At 44.6% G+C, this 19071-nt stretch overlaps 1 protein-coding gene across 4 annotated transcripts in view; it reads right to left on the bottom strand.

Annotated features, from left to right (window-relative positions):
• The window catches only part of LOC117438023 (UPF0183 protein C16orf70 homolog), a 57230-nt gene extending 39031 nt beyond the window's left edge, over positions 1-18199 (bottom strand). The window contains exons 1-3 of one of the 4 annotated variants that reach the window (XM_034073383.1): positions 18147-18199; positions 17662-17799; positions 4355-4437 (exon numbers count right to left, since the gene is read on the bottom strand). In XM_034073383.1, coding sequence (XP_033929274.1) covers positions 4355-4437; positions 17662-17725 — 147 coding nt within the window. In that variant the 5' untranslated portion in view covers positions 17726-17799; positions 18147-18199. The other 3 variants (XM_034073382.1, XM_034073381.1, XM_034073384.1) reach the window with 3 other exon arrangements.
• Between the last annotated feature and the right edge of the window lie 872 nt (positions 18200-19071).

Below are 19071 nucleotides of genomic sequence, written 5' to 3'. Positions count from 1 at the left end.
TTGATCACTATGCTCAAAGGTATTTTTTTAGAACGAAAAGAGGAAAGACTTGAAGACTGTTTAGGTATAGTCTAACTACATAAAAGTTGTGCACGGCAAAGTTTAAATAAAGCTTTGAATTTTCTAAGGTCTGCAGCAGCAGCTCTTTGTGCTCAGCTGCTAACGAAGTGCATGATGTTCTGCACGCAGGTGAGGATACAGTCAGACAGTCAACTGCAGTCCCTGAGTGGCATGTGAAAAAAATTGCACTGGTATAAAAAACGGAATCAGAATAATATACAGGAAAAAAAAACCATCATCAGCATAACTATTCCACTAAGTTAAGAACTATTATTTTGTTGAATTATGCAGATGCTGAAAACATCGTTACACTTACTGTTGGGGGTTGAGCATGGGCGCTTGAACAGGCCTACAGCAAGCTGTGAGAAAGTGAACTTATGACCCCAGGTTAAAAGAAGAAGTGTCAAGATCAGCAAAACAGGAATGCAATAACAGGATGCCAGTAATTGCAAAAGCATGATGTAACGCTAAGCTGACACGAATGTTTGAAACCAATCAGGAAAGGTAAAGGGGAACGTGTATGCCTTGTGGACAAAGCGAGGCAGCCAATCAAGTAATGCGTGATCACGTGTAAGGAAGCTTAAAACAGTATATTAAGAGCAGCCTTGTAATCAATAAACGGAGCATTTTGTGAACCTACATCGTATCGGTGTTTTCTCCCCTCCACCTGGCCGTGGCACACTTACTACAGTTTGCAGAGAAAAACTCTAACACCCCCCTCAAATAGAATAAAAAATGCAATGTACATGGTCAAGCACAATGCAGCTTTCCAAGAGGCATAAAAAAACCACACAGCAGTATTACCTTGCTTTTTAGCACTGGACCACTAATCCTTCTGTGATTCTACAAACCAGAGAGGATCAGGAATCTCATAATTTATCTAAACAAACCTAGAAATAATTCTGGAATGCACCATGGTAAGAAAACCTAAAAAACTCCAAAGCATACAAACACCAAGGAATTTTTACTGCCAGACAGATGCTCCCATGCATTAATCATAGAATCAACTAGGCTGATCAAGTCCAACCATTACCCCAGGACTGCGAAGACCACCACTAAACCTTGTCACTGAGGGCCTCATCTACATGGCTTTTGAACACTTCCAGGGATGGCAATACTACCTTCCCTGGTAAGCCTGTTCCAATACCTGGGCACCCTCTCTGTGAAGAAATTTTTCCTAATATCCCGTCTAAACATCCCCTGGCACAGCTTGAGGCTGTTACCTCTTGCCCTATGACTTGCGACTTGGGAGAAGAGACCAATCCCCACCTCAGTATGACCTCCTTTCAGGTAGTTGTAGAGACTAGATGATCTTTTGAGGTCCCTTCCAATCCTTGGGATTCTGTGACTGTTCTTATCTCAACCCATGGGAGTTACATTCTTTTGATTCTCCTCCCCATACCTCATCCCCATCCACATACAGGAATTTGGGAGGAGTGAGCGAACAGCTGCTTGGTTTCTGAGTGACAGGCTGGGCTTGAACCAGGACAGTTCTTTTTGACGCCCAACATGGGTCACAAAGGATTGAGATAACAACAGATCTGCCTAGAGCGTGACTAATTGTATTTGTGAGAAGCATTTATTGTTTTCCATTAATAGTCACTCATCACCACACTGATCTATTGGCTCTCAAAGTTGTTTCTCTTGATCTCGGAGTTTCAGCACGTCCTACCTTACTTACAGCTAGTATTTACTGTGTTAGTGTTTATTAGCTTGGGGCCTTGGTCTAAGGTTCTTGTTTCATTTTACTTTATGGTAATGACTTGTAATACAATAGAATCACTGATCATGAAACTGATCTGGCTTGTGTTCCCAGCGTGGTCATCACCTCTATACCTTGGGAGGTATATAATAGAAGTGCTTAGCAATTACACATCTTTTTTTACCTCCTCAGGTGGTCAGCCTATGAGGGAGACATTCCCACACACCCTAGTGACAAGTACAGCAGCTACTCAAACTCCGACAGTGCAGCTACACCAGCCCAAGTGACAAGTATAGAAGCATCATTTGAGAATTCTGAAGGTTTTGAATGGACTTTGGGTACCCTTGAGACCTGCCTGCTGATTGTGATGGGGATCACCATAGTGGCACACATACAGAGTGTGTTTTATCCACGACCAATTCATCTGATCTCAAAAGTTCAGTGGAGTTGTGTTTGGGTCTAGTCTAGGATTAGACGATGACATAGGAGGACCAAGAGATTTTCCCCAAGGCTGGACAATCATGAGTAAGAGAGCCCCTCCAGTGCTTTGGAAGCGTCGGAGATGAAAGGCAACTGTATGGAGTCCCCAACGACAAGTTCCAGAAACTGCTGAAAGGAAAGGTGAATTATTCTGAGCCTGGTGGGCTGATGACACCTCAGGCCATCGGGGCAGAGATGCAACATATAGATGGACTCATGATCAAGTGGTGGACTTAGCAATGGACACTATTGCCCAGGTTATTCACAAGTGTGAAACATGCTGCAGTTAAGGAAGCCAAGCAGTTAAAGCCTCTTTGGTATGGAGGACAATGGCTGAAGTATAGATATGGGGAGGCCTGGAAGACTGACTACATCACAATCTCTCCTGCTCTGAAAGACTGTTACAAGAGATGAAGCCCAACATCACAGGCCAGATGGACTCAGCATCTTTATAGGGATTGGTCCATGCAGTAAGGAATGATCTCTCTGTCTCTCCCGGTCTGTGTGGATGTATATGTATGTATATCTATGAGATAAAAGTGATGGCATATTGAAAATGTGCGATCTGAGCATGACGTGAATGGTATGGAATAAGGGGTGGATACTTTTCAGCAGTAGCAGTCATTTTTCTCCTTCTTAGTAGCTGGTACATTGCTGTGGTTTTGAATTTCAGCCTGGGAACAGCGCTGATAACACCAATGTTTTTAGTTGCTGCTTAGTAATGTTTAGTCTGACCAAGGACTTTCTCAGTCTCATGCTCTGCCAGGGAAGAGGGGAAGCCGGGAGGAAGCAGAGACAGGACACCTGACCCAAACTAACTAAAGAGGTATTCCATACCACAGAACGTCATGCCCAGCATGTAAACTGGAGGCAGCTACACGGAAGGGCTAGATCACTGCTCGGGTCAGGCTGGGTATCAGTCAGTGGGTGGTGAGCGGTTGTATTCTCTTCCCTTGTTATTTCCCTTATCATTATTATTATTATCATTATTATTATTAGTGGTGGTAGCAGTAGTGATTTGTGTTATACCTCAGTTACTGGACTGTTCTTATCTCAACCCATGGGAGTTACATTCTTTCAATTCTCCTCTCCATCCCTCCAGGAGCAAGGGGAGGAAGTGGGGGGAGTGAGCAAACGGCTGCATGGTTTCTGGGTTGACAGCTGGGCTTAAACCACGACAGTAGTAGATTTGAAAAAGTACTTTATTAAATACAAGGAACTAGGTTTTCAATTTGCAATTCAGTCATCATAAACCCCATTAATCTACATAATGTGAAACATAAAAGGATAATTCAATTACATCAAGTATCTACCCAGCATTAAGCACCAGAGTCTAGCTTGTTCCATAGCCACTCAGCATTCACTGCAAACACATGGGTCTCAATCAGTCTTTTGGTACAAGCTGACATTCTAGCACTTTGCCTTTTTCCTGATGCAAAAATCAGTAATCAACACATTAATATCTTCTGATTAATATTAATTTCACATAATAAACATTTGGAGAGTCACAATCCTCCTCTGTCCCATCTCTTCCCTTCCACTTCCTTCATTTTTCATCTAGCAGAAAAGTTTCACTTCTAGTCCCCTTTCTGACGAGAGTCAAACTTACTAGGAACTTAATGTTTAGTTATGAAGAACGATTAAAACATCTATAGCTGGTTTAAATTATTGCATTCACTTCCTGCAGATCCAGAGAGAAAGTATGGAAGCCTTTTCAGGGGATTCATCACCACTGATGAAAACAAAAAGTAGCAAGTGATTTGGTACTTCAAAAACACTGCAATGCTTGACAACTATAATATCAAAACACTAGAATTAAATTATCGAGATAACTATAGAACATTTTCCTTCTTAAAGGAAAAACAATACTACCCCACCACTGCACATACAAGACTGATACCTGTTAAGTTAAATCACTGCACTGTGCTGAGGATTATTACACTTAACATGAAACTTCTAAAAGCTACACCTCTGATATGGTGGCATTGGGTAATTCAATTTCAAATAGCTCCACAATTCATACAATATGTTAGCATGACACCATTATCAGTGTACACCCCAATTCTGCAACACAAGGAGGTGAGTGACCCAGCCAGACCATGCACTACTCACCTGCTCACTGTAGAGAACCTGGATGTTTTTGATAATGCGACAGTGTTTCTGAAGGATTGCTACAGCCTGAGCCAACGGCATTCCTGTGAATAAAACCAGTTGGATTTCCTCAGTTCCAAGACCAGCTAACAGTTCTTTTTAACAGAAAGGTTACAGATGAGGTAACAGCTGCCATCAACAAACAGGACATTACAAAAGAAAGGTATGCAATCAACAAATAAACCTGCCTGACACTATCAGCACAGACCTGTTTCTTCAAACAGAAGTATCATTACTTACCTACCAGTTTCTTAGGCACATATAAAAGTATCTCTAGCCACAAAATGAAACAGCAAAGCTCAGGTAGAAAAAGCACAGATCTTTATGCAATCCATGCATGAAATTTTCTAATTTTGGGGGTCAACAATCCAGTAACTGGTAAACAAACTGCACTAGAACTGGCTAGAACACTCCATTACACATTCAATAGGCTACCAGACCACATTATATGGCCGAACCTCTCATAAGCTTGATTAAGTACTGAGAAGTCCTAGAGGATACAAATACTAAAGCAGAGCAATGATTCCCCTTAGACCTAACAGGCCACATTAGCTGCTGATACAGCTACATTCATGCCAAGGAACTTTATCTTCTCAGTTTACTAAACAATTTGGTTCAATTGAAGTAATACACTTAATAGTCATTTACCCTCTAACACAATTTCAAAGGCTATTTTTGGTGGGGTTTTTTTGTTTTTTTTTTACTTAATTGTTTTTATTTTTCTTTGGGGGGGGGTGTCCCTTCAGTGTGTATCTTTACAACTATAAACTTTTGAAAGTGATTTTGAAAGTGACAGCTGATTATGCAGAGAGAACAGCTCCATACCATCTGTCCTAGGTTCATCTGTAGCAGTCATTTTTCTCCTTCCTAGCAGCTGGTGCAGTGCTGTGGTTTTGACTTTAGTCTGAGAACAGCGCTGATAACACACCAGTGTTTTTAGTTGTTGCTAAGTAATGTTTACCCCAAACAAGGGTTTTTCAGTCTCATGCTCTGCCAGTGAGGAGGGGTACAAGAAGCTGGGAGGAAGTAGAGACAGGACACCCGACCCAAACTACCCAAAGGGGTATTCCATAACACAGGACATCATACCCTGTATAGAATCTGTGGGGAATTAACTGGAAGGGGTAGAACACTGCTTGGGTCAGGCCGAGTATCAGTCAGCAAGTGGTGAGCAATTATATTTTCTCCCCTTGTTATTTCCCTTATCATTATTATTATTAGTGGTAATAGCAGTAGTTTTGTATTATACCTTAGTTACATAACTGTTCTTATCTCAATCTGTGGAATTTACATTCTTTTGATTCTCCTCCCTGTACTGCTGGGAGCAAGGGGGAAGAAGGGGGGGAGTGAGCAAGCAGCTGTGTAGTTCTGAGTTACCAACTAGGCTTAAACCATAACACCATCTCATCCTTTATCACACTTAAATTCTCTGCTGCTTTTCCAAATAAAACATGAGTGTGCTCCTGGATTCAAAGCAGGCCTTTATAGAGGTTACAAGCTCATAATTGTGAAGTTGTATTTCCCTACTAATCATAGAATCATAGAATCATAGAACAGTTAGGGTTGGAAAGGACCTTAAGATCATCTAGCTCCAACCTCCCTGCCATGGGCAGGGACACCTCACACTAAACCATGTCACTGGAATGGGTTGCCCAAGGAAGTTGTGAATGCTCCATCCCTGGTGATGTTCAAGGCCAGGTTGAACAGAGCCTTGGGTGACGTGGTTTAGTGTGAGGTGTCCCTGCCCATGGCAGGGGTGTTGGAATTAGATGATCTTAAGGTCCTTTCCAACCCTAACTATTCTATGATTCTATATAACATCAAAAAGAATAATTATTAGGTTAAAACAGTAATAAAATGAAAATGCCCAGAGCCACGCAGTAAAGCAGCACTGTTTCCTATTACCTAGGAAATAGAATTTGCCTTGTAGTCTCAGCAGCTGAGTTTTAAAGAGACAGTTATTATGTATTAGGTAATATTTTCAAAATGGAACAGGAACATAACAGCAGGAAGCTAAGATCAAAAATGCTGTTGGGAAAGCTTCACATTTCTTAACCTAGAAAGCACTATGATTAAAAAAAAAAAGTAACAGTAATTTAAAAGCATAAAAATAATTTTCAAAGTCAGTATTTCTAGGAGACTTGCAAGAACATGAGCTCTTTTAAAAAAATCTTTGGTTGGTAAGTGTGCAAACAGATGGCTCATGTGACTCTCAGAGCTTTCTCAAGCTGCAAGCAAAAGGACACAGACTGATTTTGTTCAGTGTTCAGCAACTGAGAATCAAGAATTTTCCACACAGCTGCTTAGCAAAGCTGCAATGAGGAGCTTAAGTTCTCCAGTAACATTTCACAGAACCTAAAACATGGAGGAGCTGGTATCCTCCCTTTACCTCCATCAGCAGAGAGCCAAAGGAAGAGTAAAGAAACAGTTATTTTTCTCCACCCTTCTCACTCACACACACACAAAACATGCCCCCTTTTCATCAATATTCATCAGCCTCTGCAGTCAAGAAGGAAAACAAAGAATTCTTTTTTCCCCTGCTCACCAGGCAGGGGGAACAGGGATGCAGTTTCCAGCACATCAGTCAACCAAACTGAGCCATAGCAAATAATACCCACAAAGATCAGTTCTAGAACTTTCTCATTGGAGACTTTTCCCTTTTCTAAATGCTAGGGTGCTACAAGTGGAAAAGACGCGCTTCTCACATGCCCTGGTGTTTCAGCAAGGCTTGAAACATTAGCCTATGCTAAGACTAAGTGTCTTGAAGGGGAGAGGGCTAGAGGAGTGAATAAAGACTAAAAGAGAAGACAAGAAAATCTAAAAGAAGATGAATTGTAACACTTTATATAAAAAGTGAAACTTAGTAGAAAAATATAAAAAGCAAGAAAAATGAAAGCATACCTTAAAAGTCATACAAAACTCAAACACTAATACAGCTATAGGCACTACAGAAATACTTGTTTTCCTTTAAAACAGCAGGAATGTAGCCCGAGAGGTGCAGTGACAAAAGTACCTAACTGAACACAAAACTCAGCCTTGCTTGAATTTTTTATGCTCTGATCCCATAGACTCAACACTAGAGGCAGAAACAGAAACCAAAAACTTATGTAAAAACTTTTCCTGGTATTTCCCCTCAGTTATCTCCATTATGGACACAATACTTGGAAGCTAGAGACAGCAGCAGTTCAAGAATACTGCCATTAGCTTTCTTAAGAGCAGCCACAGCCCCATTACACCAGCACTTCCAGCCTCATTAGCACCAACACAGCTCAAACAACTTGTCCTGGGTTCAGCAGTAGCAGTCATGTTTTCTCCTTCTTGGTAGCTGGTGCAGCGCTGTGTTTTGACTTTTGGCCTGTGTTTGTAGTTACTGCTCAAATGTTACTCTGATCAAGGACTTTGTGAGTCTCATGCTCTGCCAGGGAAGGGAGGGAGGCGGGGAGGAAGCAGAGAAATGACACCAAATCCAGACTAGCCAAAGGGATATTCCATACAACACGTCATGCCCAGGGAGGTAACTGGGAGTTCGCCGAAAAGGCTCCGGCTTGCTCTCTTCTGGGTCAGGCTTGTTTTGGCAGGTGGTGTCGTATTCTCTCCCCTTGTTTATTTCCTCTATCATTATTTTTATTGGTGGTAGCAGTATTGATTTGTGTTATACCTCCGGGAGCAGGGGGGGGGGGGGGTCATAGAGAGAGAGAGAGACAGTGCTTGGGTTTTAAACCACGACTGCTATTTTTGGCGCCCAATGTGGGGGACGAAAGGTTGCGATAACAACAGATCTGACAGGATTTATAGTCACTCATCACAATGCTGATTTATTGGCTCTCACAGTTGTTTCTCTTGATCTCAGTTTCAGTATATCATACCTTATTTACAGCCGGTATTTGCTGTGCTAGTGTTTTTCAAGTGTGGGGATTGGGCTAAGGTTCTTGTCTCATTGTACTTTATGGTAATGACTTGTAATACAACAGACACATTGATCATGAAACTGACCTGGTTAATGTTCCCGGTGTGGTCACCAACTTTATACTTTGGGAGGTATATAAAAGAAGTGCTTAGCAATTACACATCTTTTTTTCTCCTTCTCAGGTGGTCAATCTGTGAAGGAGACATTCTTTTACCGTCCCAGTGCCCCCCCCCCGACAGTTCACACCATCATTTGAGAGTTTTGAAGTTTTTGAAAAGCCTTTTAATACTGATAAGACTTTTATGTAGACTGAGATGGGGATCACCATGGTAGCACGCATACAGAGTGTGTTCTGCCCACAATCATTTCATCTGATTTCAAGAGTTAAGCGGAGTCAGGTTTGGGCCTTTATTAGGGTTAAATGACAATATAGGAAGACCAGGAGATTTACCCAGAGGCTGGACAGCCATGAGTGGCAGGGTGTGTGGGATAGCATGGGCAAGTATCTAGGTCAGTGGGCCCTTCCAGTACTTTGGAGTTTCACTTCCGAACAAGTGCAAAATCCGGAAGAATTAGTAAAACACTTACATGAGATGTGTTGTCGTTCTGGCCATACCAGAGACAGACAAATCACGGCAACGTGCTGGGGCTTGGCCTATGCCTACAGGGCCTTGTTCAACATTACCCAGCACCTTCAAAAGGAAAATAATGTCCCTGGATCTGAGGGCAAAGCAGGAGTCAGCACAGCTGCTCCAGCTCCAAGCACAGCAGCTACACCACCCCCAGCATCAAGTACAGTTGCTACTCAAAATTTGGCTGCAACGGACAGTGCAGCTACCCCAGCGACAAGTACAGCAGCTATACAAACGTCGACTGCGACAGACAGCACAAATACCCCAGCTCCAAGCAGAGCAGCTACATCACCCCCAGCAACAAGTACAGTCACTACTCAAACCACAGTGATAATCACTGCAGCTGAACCAGAGGAACAATTCGTACCAATATAGGCTGCTCCTGTATGCAAGAGAAAAAACAAAAAAGAGGCAAGAAAGAGGAAGCAAGATGAACAAACTATGTATTCACCACCTGGTCTATTATCTGATATGGGGTCATCATCACATGACGAAGAAGAAGAGGTGACTTCTCAACCTTGGAATTCAACTGAGCTGCGGAACATGCAAAAAGATTTCACCTGTCAAACAGGGGAGCACATCATCACCTGGTTGCTCCGATACTGGGATAACGGGGCCGATGGTCATGAACTAGAAGGTACAGAAGCCAAGCAGCTGGGATCACTTGCTAGAGAAGGGGGAATTGACAAAGCAATTGCAAGAGAGAAAAAGTCCCTCAGGCTTTGGAGGCGGCTTTTGGCAGCTGTGAAAGAAAGGTTTCCATACAAAGATGATGTTATGAGTCGTTCCGCCAAGTGGACTACTTCAGACAAAGGCATCCAGTCTCTGAGGGAATCAGCCATCGTAGAGATGATCCATCACATCAAGCTGAATAACCGGTGTATACCCATACACTCAGATGAAGTCGAATGTACATGACCCACGTGGTGAAAACTTACACGGGATGCACAGTCATCATATGCCCATTCATTGGCAACAGTAACCTGGAATGACATAGTACCACTATCAGTGGATGAAATGATTCATAAACTCAGAGAATTCGAAGACAATCTCACCCCTTCCATCATCTCAGCTGTGGAAAAACTGTCCCAGGATCTCAAACAATTGAGGGACGATCTATCTGATTTATCCAGCTCCTCACGTGTGCCACCACACACCTCAGCTATTAACAAAAGGAGTCCTATTGTTCAAGAGAGAAAATACAGAAGGTACACACCATGGGCCACCCTATGGTTTTACCTGCGGGATCACGGAGAAGACATGACAAAGTGGGATGGAAAACCTACTTCAGCCTTGGAGGAACATGTGGGTGAACTGAAGAGGGGAGCAAGGGCCAAGATTGATCGCCCCATGAGAGCTGCAGCTTCAGTCTCTGGTGAGCAGGTTCCCAGATGGAGTGAAAGAGCTGATTTTACTCCAGATCATGTGATAACGAAGAATAATCCCTTTCAACATGACTTAAGTGTCCAACATTGTGATGACTATTAGGGGGGCCCTGCCTCCAGCCAGGTGGAAGTAGGGGACAATCGTATTTACTGGACTGTGTGCATCAGATGGCCTGGCACATCAGTCCCACAGAATTATAAGGCTCCAGTAGATACTATTGCACAGTGTACTCTCATGTCATCAAACTGTCAAGGGGTGGAACCCATTTATATTTCTGGAGTGACAGGAGGATCCCAAGAATTGACTGTACGGGAGGCTGAAATCAGCCTGACTGGGAGGAAATGGCAAAAGCACCCCATTGTGACTGGTCCAGAGGCTTCATGGATCCTTGGCATAGACTACCTCAAGAGAGAGTACTTCAAAGACACAAAAGGGTACCAATGTTTTTTTGGTATTGCTGCTTTGGAGACTAAGGAAATCGAGCAGTTGTCCACTTTGCCTGGTCTCTCAGAGGATCCTTCTGTTGTGGGGTTGCTGAAAGTCGAAGAACAACAAGTGCCAATCGTGACAACAGTGCAGTGGCGGCAATATTACACCAACCAAGACTCCCTGATTCCCATCCATAAGCTGATCCACAGACTGGAGAGTCAGGGAGTGATCAGAAGGATCCACTCACCTTTTAATAGCCCTATATGGCCAGTGGAAATGTCTAAGGGAGAATGGAAACTAACAGTCAACTGTGGTCGAGTGGAACACCTCCCTTATGAGGAGAGGCTGAGGGAGCTGGGTCTCTTTATCTTGGAGGAGACTGAGGAGTGACCTCATCAGTGTTTACAAATATGTAAAGGGTGGGTGTCAGGATGATGGAGCCAGGCTTTTTTCAGTGATATCCAGTGATAGGACAAGGGGGAATGGGTGTAAACTGGAGCATAGGAGGTTCCACGTTAACATTAGGAAGAACTTCTTTACTGTATGAGTGACAGAGCACTGGAACAGGTTGCCCAGGAAGGTTGTGGAGTCTCCTACGTTGGAGATATTCAAGGCCGCCTGGACAAGTTCCTGTGTGATGTACTCTAGGTTACCCTGCTCTTGCAGGGGGGTTGGACTAGATGATCTTTTGAGGTCCCTTCCAACTCTTGGGATTCTGTGATTCTGTGACTATCGTGGCCTGAATGAAGTCACACCACCATTGAGTGCTGCTGTACCAGACATGCTAGAACTTCTGTATGAATTAGAGTCAAAGGCAGCCAAGAGGTATGCCGTGACTGATATTCCCAAAGCATTTTTCTCGATTCCTTTGGCAACAGAGTGCAGGCAACAGTTTGCTTTTACTTGGAGGAGTGTCCAGTTCACTTGGAACTGAATGCCCCAGGGGTGGAAACAAAGCCCTACCATCTGCCATGGACTGATCCAGACTGCACTGGAACAGGGGCAAGCTCCAGAACACTTGCAATACATTGATGACATTATTGTGTGGGAAGATACAGCAGAAGAATTATTTGAGAAAGGGAGGGAAATAATCCAAATCCTGCTGAAAGCCATTTGCCATAAAACGGAGTAAGGTCAAGGGACGTGCACAGGAGGTTCAATTTTGGGGAATAAAATGGCAAGATGGATGTCACTAAATTCCCACATAGGTGATGAACAAGATAACAGCAATGTCTCCACCAACTAATAATAAAGTCAGACAAGCCTTCTTAGGTGTTTTGGGGTTCTGGAGAATGCACATCCCAAATTACACTCTGATTGTAAGCCCTCTCTATCATGTGACCCACAAAAAGAATTATTTCAAATGGGGCCCTGAGCAACAACAAGCCTTTGAGCAAATTAAACAAAAATTCATGCAGTGATGCTTAGACCGGTCCGGACCGGCCTAGATGTATGAAACATACTGTACACCGCAACTGGGGAGAATGGTCCTACCTGGAGCCTCTAACAGAAAGTTCCAGGGGAGACTCGAGGTTGACCCCTAGGCTTTTGGAGTCTGGGATACAGAGGATCTGAGGCCAGGTATACTCTAACTGAAAAAGAGATACTGGCAACCTACAAAGGGGTTTGAGCTGCTTCAGAAGTGACTGCACTGAAGCAGAGCTCCTCCTGGCACCCCGCTTGCCCGTGCTGGGCTGAATGTCCAAAGGCAAGGTCTCCTCTACATGTAATGCAACAGATGCTACATGGAGTAAATGGGCTATGCTAATTATACAACAAGATAGAACAGGAAATCCCAGTCACCGAGGAAATCTAGATATCATCATGGACTGGCCAGAGGACAAAGATTTTGGAATGTCACCAGAGGAGGAGGTGATGCATGCTGAAGAAGCCTCATCATATAATAAACTGTCAGAAAGTGAAAAGCAATATGCCTTGTTTACTGATGAGTCTTGCCATATTGTGGGAAAGCATCGGAGACGGAAGGCAGCCGCATGGAGTCCTCAATGACAAGTTGCTGAAACTGCTGAAGGAGAGGGTGAATCGAGTCAGTTTGCTGAGGTGAAAGCCATCCAGGTGGCCCTGGACATTGCTGAACAAGAAAAGTGGCCAGTACTCTATCTCTATACTGACTCATGGATGGTGGCAAATGCCCTGTGGGGGTGGTTGCAGCAATGGAAGCAGAGCAACTGGCAACGCAGAGGTAAATCCATCTGGGCTGCTGCACTGTGGGAAGATATCGCTACCAGGGTGCAGAACCTAGTGGTGAAGGTACGCCATGTAGATACCCACGTACCTAAGAGTCGAGACACTAAGGAACACCACAACAACTAACAAGTGGATAAAGCTGCTAAGATTGAAGTGGCTCAGATGGACTTAGATTGGCAACATAAAGGTGATCTATTTTTGGTCCGGTGGGCCCATGACACTTCAGACGATCAGGGCAGATATGCAACATACAGATGGGCTCGTGATCAAGGGGTGGACTTAACAATGGACACTATTGCCCAGGTTATTCATGAGTGTGAGGCATGTGCTGCAATTAAACAAGCGAAACAGTTAAAGCCTCTTTGGTATGGAGGACGATGGCTTAAGTGTAAATATGGGGAGGCCTGGCAAATTGACTATATCACACTCCCAACAACCGGCCAAGGCAAACGCCATGTGCTTACCATGGTGGAAGCAACCACCGTATGGCTGGAAACATACACTGTGCCACATGCCACTGCACAGAACACTATCCTGGGCCTTGAGAAACAGATTTTGTGGTGACATGGCACCCCAGAGAGAAGCGTGACCAGCAGGTCAAAGGAGGTGATCCTGCCCCTCTACTCTGCTCTTGTGAGACCTCACTTGGAGTACTGTGTGCAGTTCTGGTGTCCTCAATATAAAAAAAGACATGGAACTGTTGGAACAAGTCCAGAGGAGGGCCACGAGGATGATCAGGGGACTGGAGCACCTCCCCTATGAAGACAGGCTTAGAAAGTTGGGGCTGTTTAGCCTGGAGAAGGCTGGGGAGAGACCTCATAGCAGCCTTCCAGTATGTGAAGGGGGCCTACAGGGATGCTGGTGAGGGACTATTCATTAGGAACTGTAGGGATAGGACAAGGTGTAATGAGTTCAAACTTAAACAGCAGAGGTTTAGACTTGATATAAGGAAGAAATTCTTTACTGTTAGGGTGGTGAGGTACTGGAATGGGTTGCCCAGTGAGGTAGTGAATGCTCCATCCCTGGCAGTGTTCAAGGCCAGGCTGGATGAAGCCTTGGGTGATATGGTTTAGTGTGAGGTGTCCCTACCCATGGCAGGGGGGTTGGAACTAGATGATCTTAAGGTCCTTTCCAACCCTAACCATTCTATGATTTTGTGAGTCAGACAATGGAACTCATTTTCGAAACAACCTTATAGGCACTTAAGCCAAAGAGCATGGCACTGAGTGGGTATATCATATCACCACCACGGACCAGCCTCAGGGAAATTTGAACGGTACAATGGGCTGTTAAAAACTACACTGAGAGCAATGTGTGGGGGAACTTTCAAGCATTGGGATACACGTTTACCAAAGGCCACTTGGTTGGTCAACACTAGGAGATCTGCCAACAGGGCTGGCCCAGCCCAGTCAGAACTTTTACATATTGTAGAGGGGGACAAAGTTCCTGTGGTGCACATGAAGAATTTCCTGGGGAAGACAGCCTGGATTATTCCTGCTTCAGGTAAAGGCAAACCCACTCGTGGGATTGCTTTTGCTCAGGGACCCAGATATACTTGGTGGGTAATGTGGGAAGATGGGGAAGTCCAATGTATACCTCAAGGGGATTTGATTTTAGGGGAAAACAGCCAATGAGCTTAATTATATGCTGTTGCCTGCTGTGTAACATTTTTATAGCCCATCAACTAGATGTCTTAAGGTCACCAGTGACTAGCCCTGACTTCCCTCTGACCAACATCCCAACAGAGAATGAATTTTTATAGAACCAGACGAGTTTTGCAGTAAAGAAATGATCAGCATCAGCAGACAACGGTCCAGCACGGCACACAGCCTGTCCCGCTGCAAAAGTCTATTACAAGGGATGGAACCTCACATCATGGACTGAATGGACTCAGCAGCATCATAGGATTGGTTCATGCACTAAGAAATGATTTCTTTCTCTCTGGGTGTATGCAGATATGTATATATATATATGTGTGTGTGTATATATATATATATATATATATATATATATGAGTGATGGTATGTGGGAATTTTTAAAGAGCCAAGGCCACGTAGCGAGCAATCCCGATACCCTGAGCCTTGTTACTGTAAAGTAAGAAGATTCTTGGCAGGCATAAGCAAGGTCAATTGTCTTGTTAGGCCTCTGTAATTTTCCACTGAAAACGTGCAGAGAATGATCTCTGCCAAGGTTGTAGTTTCCCACTGTATTTTTAGAGTAAGGTATTTAATCACAATTATAACAAGTTATAAACATTAGCTTTGTAAACGGTAGTACCCTCTAGACTAACCAATTAGAGCTCAGTATCCAAGGCTGTTACATAAGGGTGTAAGGGTATAAGAAGAGCAGTGTATCTAATAAAGTTTGGCAATCGCTTGATCACACTGATCGTCTCTGCGTTGTCCGTGACTCCTGCGTCGACAATAAGCCTTGCCAGACACAGGCAGCTGCCATACAGAACCCTGTTTGCATAAGCCAAGCTACTACCACCATTAACTGTGCTCTATACAAAGCAACAGCAAAGACAGATAAACCAGAAGAGTCCAATGCTGGTATCTCAATCTATCACTCTGAAAATGCAACACCTATGGAAACATGCAACAGCATGGAAAACATGCCGAGGCACACGAAAAACAACAGGAAGGTTGGTGACAGCCAACAAGGCTTCACTAAGGGGAAATCCTGCCTGACCATTTGGTGGCCTTCTATGATGGGGCTAAATAACTGATGGACAGGGTAAAGCAGTTGACATCATCTACCTAGACTTGTGCAAAGTGTTCGACACTGTCCCAACACGACATCCTTGTCTCTGAATTGGAGAGACATCAATTTGATAGGTGGACCACTCAGTGGAACTGGCTGTATAACCACATGCAAAGAGTTGTGGTCAATGGGTCAACGTCCAGTTGGAAAACAGTAACGAGTGGTGTTCCTCAGGGATCGGTGGTGTTCCTCAGGGATCAGTACTGTCACCACTCTTGTTCAACATATTTGTCAGGTACATGGACAGTGGGATTGAGCACACCGTCAGCAACTTTGTCAATGACACCAAGATGTGCGGTTTGATTAATACACTGGAAGGAAAGAATGCCATCTAGAGGGACCTTGACATGTTTGTGAGGTGGACCAATGCCAGTCTTATGAAGTGCAAGCAAGCCAAGTGACTGACCAAGTCCTACAGCCGGGTCAGGGCAATCCCAGGCACAGCTACAGGTTAGGCAGAGAAGAAATTCAGAGCAGCCGTGCGGAGAAAGACTTGAGGGTGTTAGTTGACAAAAAACTGAGCACGAACTGGCAGTGTGAGCTCGCAACCCAGAAACTAACTGTATCCTGGGCTGCATCAAAAAAAGCATGAACAGCAGGTTGAAGGGGGTGATCCTGCCCCTCTGCTCTCCTCTCGTGAGACCTCACTTGGAGTATTGTGTGCAGTTCTGGTGTCCTCAACATAAAAAGGACATGGAGCTGCTGGAACAAGTCCACAGGAGAGCCATGAGGATGATCAGGGGACTGGAGCACCTCCCATATGAAGATAAGCTGAAAAAAATGGGGCTATTCAGCCTGGAGAAGAGAAGGTTGCATGGAGATGTCATAGCAGCTTTCAAGTATCTGAAGAAGGCCTATAAGGATGCTGGGGAAGGACTCTTCATTAGGGACTGTAGTGATAGAACAAGGAGTAATGGGTTAAAACTTAAACAGGGGAAGTTTAGATTGTATATAAGGAGGAAGTTCTTTACTGTAAGGGTGGTGAGGCACTGAAATGGGTTGCCCAAGGAAGGTGAATGCTCCATCCCTGGCGGTGTTCAAGGCCAGGTTGGACAGAGCCTTGTGTGACATGGTTTAGTGTGAGGTGTCCCTGCCCATGGCAGGGGAGGTGACTAGATGATCCAGGCAGGCAGGAACTAGATGATCTTAATGTCCTTTACAACCCTAGCTATTTTATGATTTTCTGAAGTTTTAAGGACTACCACTATATGCTTAAAAACATGGGTCATCTGAAGAATCCACACAGAGTTTCAACTACATATTTAAGTGACCTGGGATGAGCACCAGCCAAATTTCAAACAGCTAAGAAAAAGTTCTTTCTCATCATAGTAAACAGAGCAATAACTGGTAGGGAAGGGCCTCTTGCCCACATGAAAAACGCACATTATTGGTTGGGAGAAATACTGGTTATCCAACATGAAGAAAAATTCTCAAAACTTTACCTTCTCCAATATATTGTTGCAATTCAGCAACAACACAAAGAAATTGTAAAACTCTACTCATTTATGAAGGATTTGTACAGAAAAAGCACAGTATTTCAGTATTAGCACAGCTGAAGATGCTGGATATCACCTGACATATATTCAGGTAATAATCAATACACACATGCCTCATCTTTTAGAAGTCATTTAAAAAATTTCCAGTCCAACATGGCAAGGTAAGACAAAGGAGAAAAAAACCCCCAAAACTAAGAAGAAAAAAAACCGAAGAAAAAAAACCCAAAGAAGAAAGCACAGACACTGATGAACAAAGCACAACATGCTGTGCAAAACCTGAAGACTTAAAGCTTATAAATTAGTATTTTTTGGTGATAAAAACAGGCAAGCCTTGACTCTCTTTCACTCTTACAACTTCCTGAAAGCAGTAAGAGAAACCTTACAGGTCCTGAGGAGACCCGAACCACCCCCTCATCCTCACGGGGACTGAGGGGGGCACATACTTACCCAATGTGAACTCCCATTGCTCGTTCCCCAGAGACCGCTCGGGCACCACCTCCAGATCTAGCATTGGCTCAGGTAGCGCGAAGGCCGCAGGCTGGCACCGCAGATTACCCGGTCACTGTGCCGGACCTCTGAGGCAAGCTGGACGGAAGAAAGCTCGATGGCAGCCTGCGCCCTGACCCCCAACCCCGATGGGGCAGCGCTGAGTCCACGGCGAAGCCCCTGACACCGGGTGGAACAAGGAGCGCAGGCACGGCCGTCGCAGCAACAAGGCCCCCCCATCCCCACCGCCCCGCTAGCTGCGCGCCCGCCCTGCCAGGGCCAGACACAGAGCGCAGGCAGCCGCTGCTCCTCCCGCCAGGAAAAAAAAAAAAAATCCACCTCATCGGGGGAAAAAGAAACCACTACCCCCAGACGTACCCACAGGACTCGGCAGAGAAGAGGGCAAAACACAACCTCTACCCGCACACTACGAAACCACAACTCACCTCACTTGCGGCTGCTGAAAAACTGCCTTGCAGCTGCCGTCAGGCGAGCCCGCGCATAGGGAGGGGGCGTGGCCAAGGGAGAGTACGCCCCGCCCACCAGCCGTGGTTGAAGGGGAAAGGTGTCGGCTTGGGGTAGGGAGAGAGGAGTTCGAATCCCGATGAAGGAGATTCAGGGTTGTCTTGCAGGTGGTGGGTGCAGCTCCACTGCCACCCCCTGTCCTTGTCACCAGACCCACAACACCAGCCCTGATTACACTCTGGCACAGCCTGCCACGTTACACTAGGACCTTGAGAGCGTGCACAAGCACTGAGATCATTCAGTAAACACGGTGAGGAAGACCATTGGCAAACACCAGAGACCCTCACTCAGCAAGAAAGCGTATGCTTAATTAGAATGCAGATATTATAATTAGTTCCTGGCAATTGTGTAAATATGCATGAGTATGCTAAATATATAGCTGTTGCTGGTAAGTAATGGGTGCACTCACCTTTGCAAAACTATTCTCATGTGCACCCAGTGCTGCAATAAAGAATGCTGCTTTCTAAAACTCCAAATTGAGTCTTAGAAAGTTTCTCAGACTTTTACAGTAACACTACTACCACCAATAGTAATAATGATAAGGGAAATAACAAGGGGAGATAATATAAAACTAAAAGGGGAAAAGGAAAAGAAAACAGTATACAAAAGTGATGCACAACACAATTGCTCACCACCTGCTGACCTACATCCAGCTCAACCAGAGCAGCAATCTGGGCCATCCAGGTAACTCCCCCAATTTATGTACTGGTCATGACATGCTGTGGTATGGAATACCCCTTTGGCTAGTTTGGGTCAGGTGTCCTGTCTCTACTTCCTCCTGGCTTCTTGTGCCCCTCCACACTGGCAGAGCATGAAACTGAAATGTCCTTGATCTGGGTAAGCATT

This window comes from Melopsittacus undulatus, chromosome W (genome assembly GCF_012275295.1).
Source record: "Melopsittacus undulatus isolate bMelUnd1 chromosome W, bMelUnd1.mat.Z, whole genome shotgun sequence".
NCBI classification, from domain to species: Eukaryota; Metazoa; Chordata; class Aves; order Psittaciformes; family Psittaculidae; genus Melopsittacus; species Melopsittacus undulatus.
This window is presented reverse-complemented; position numbering and strand designations above follow the sequence as displayed.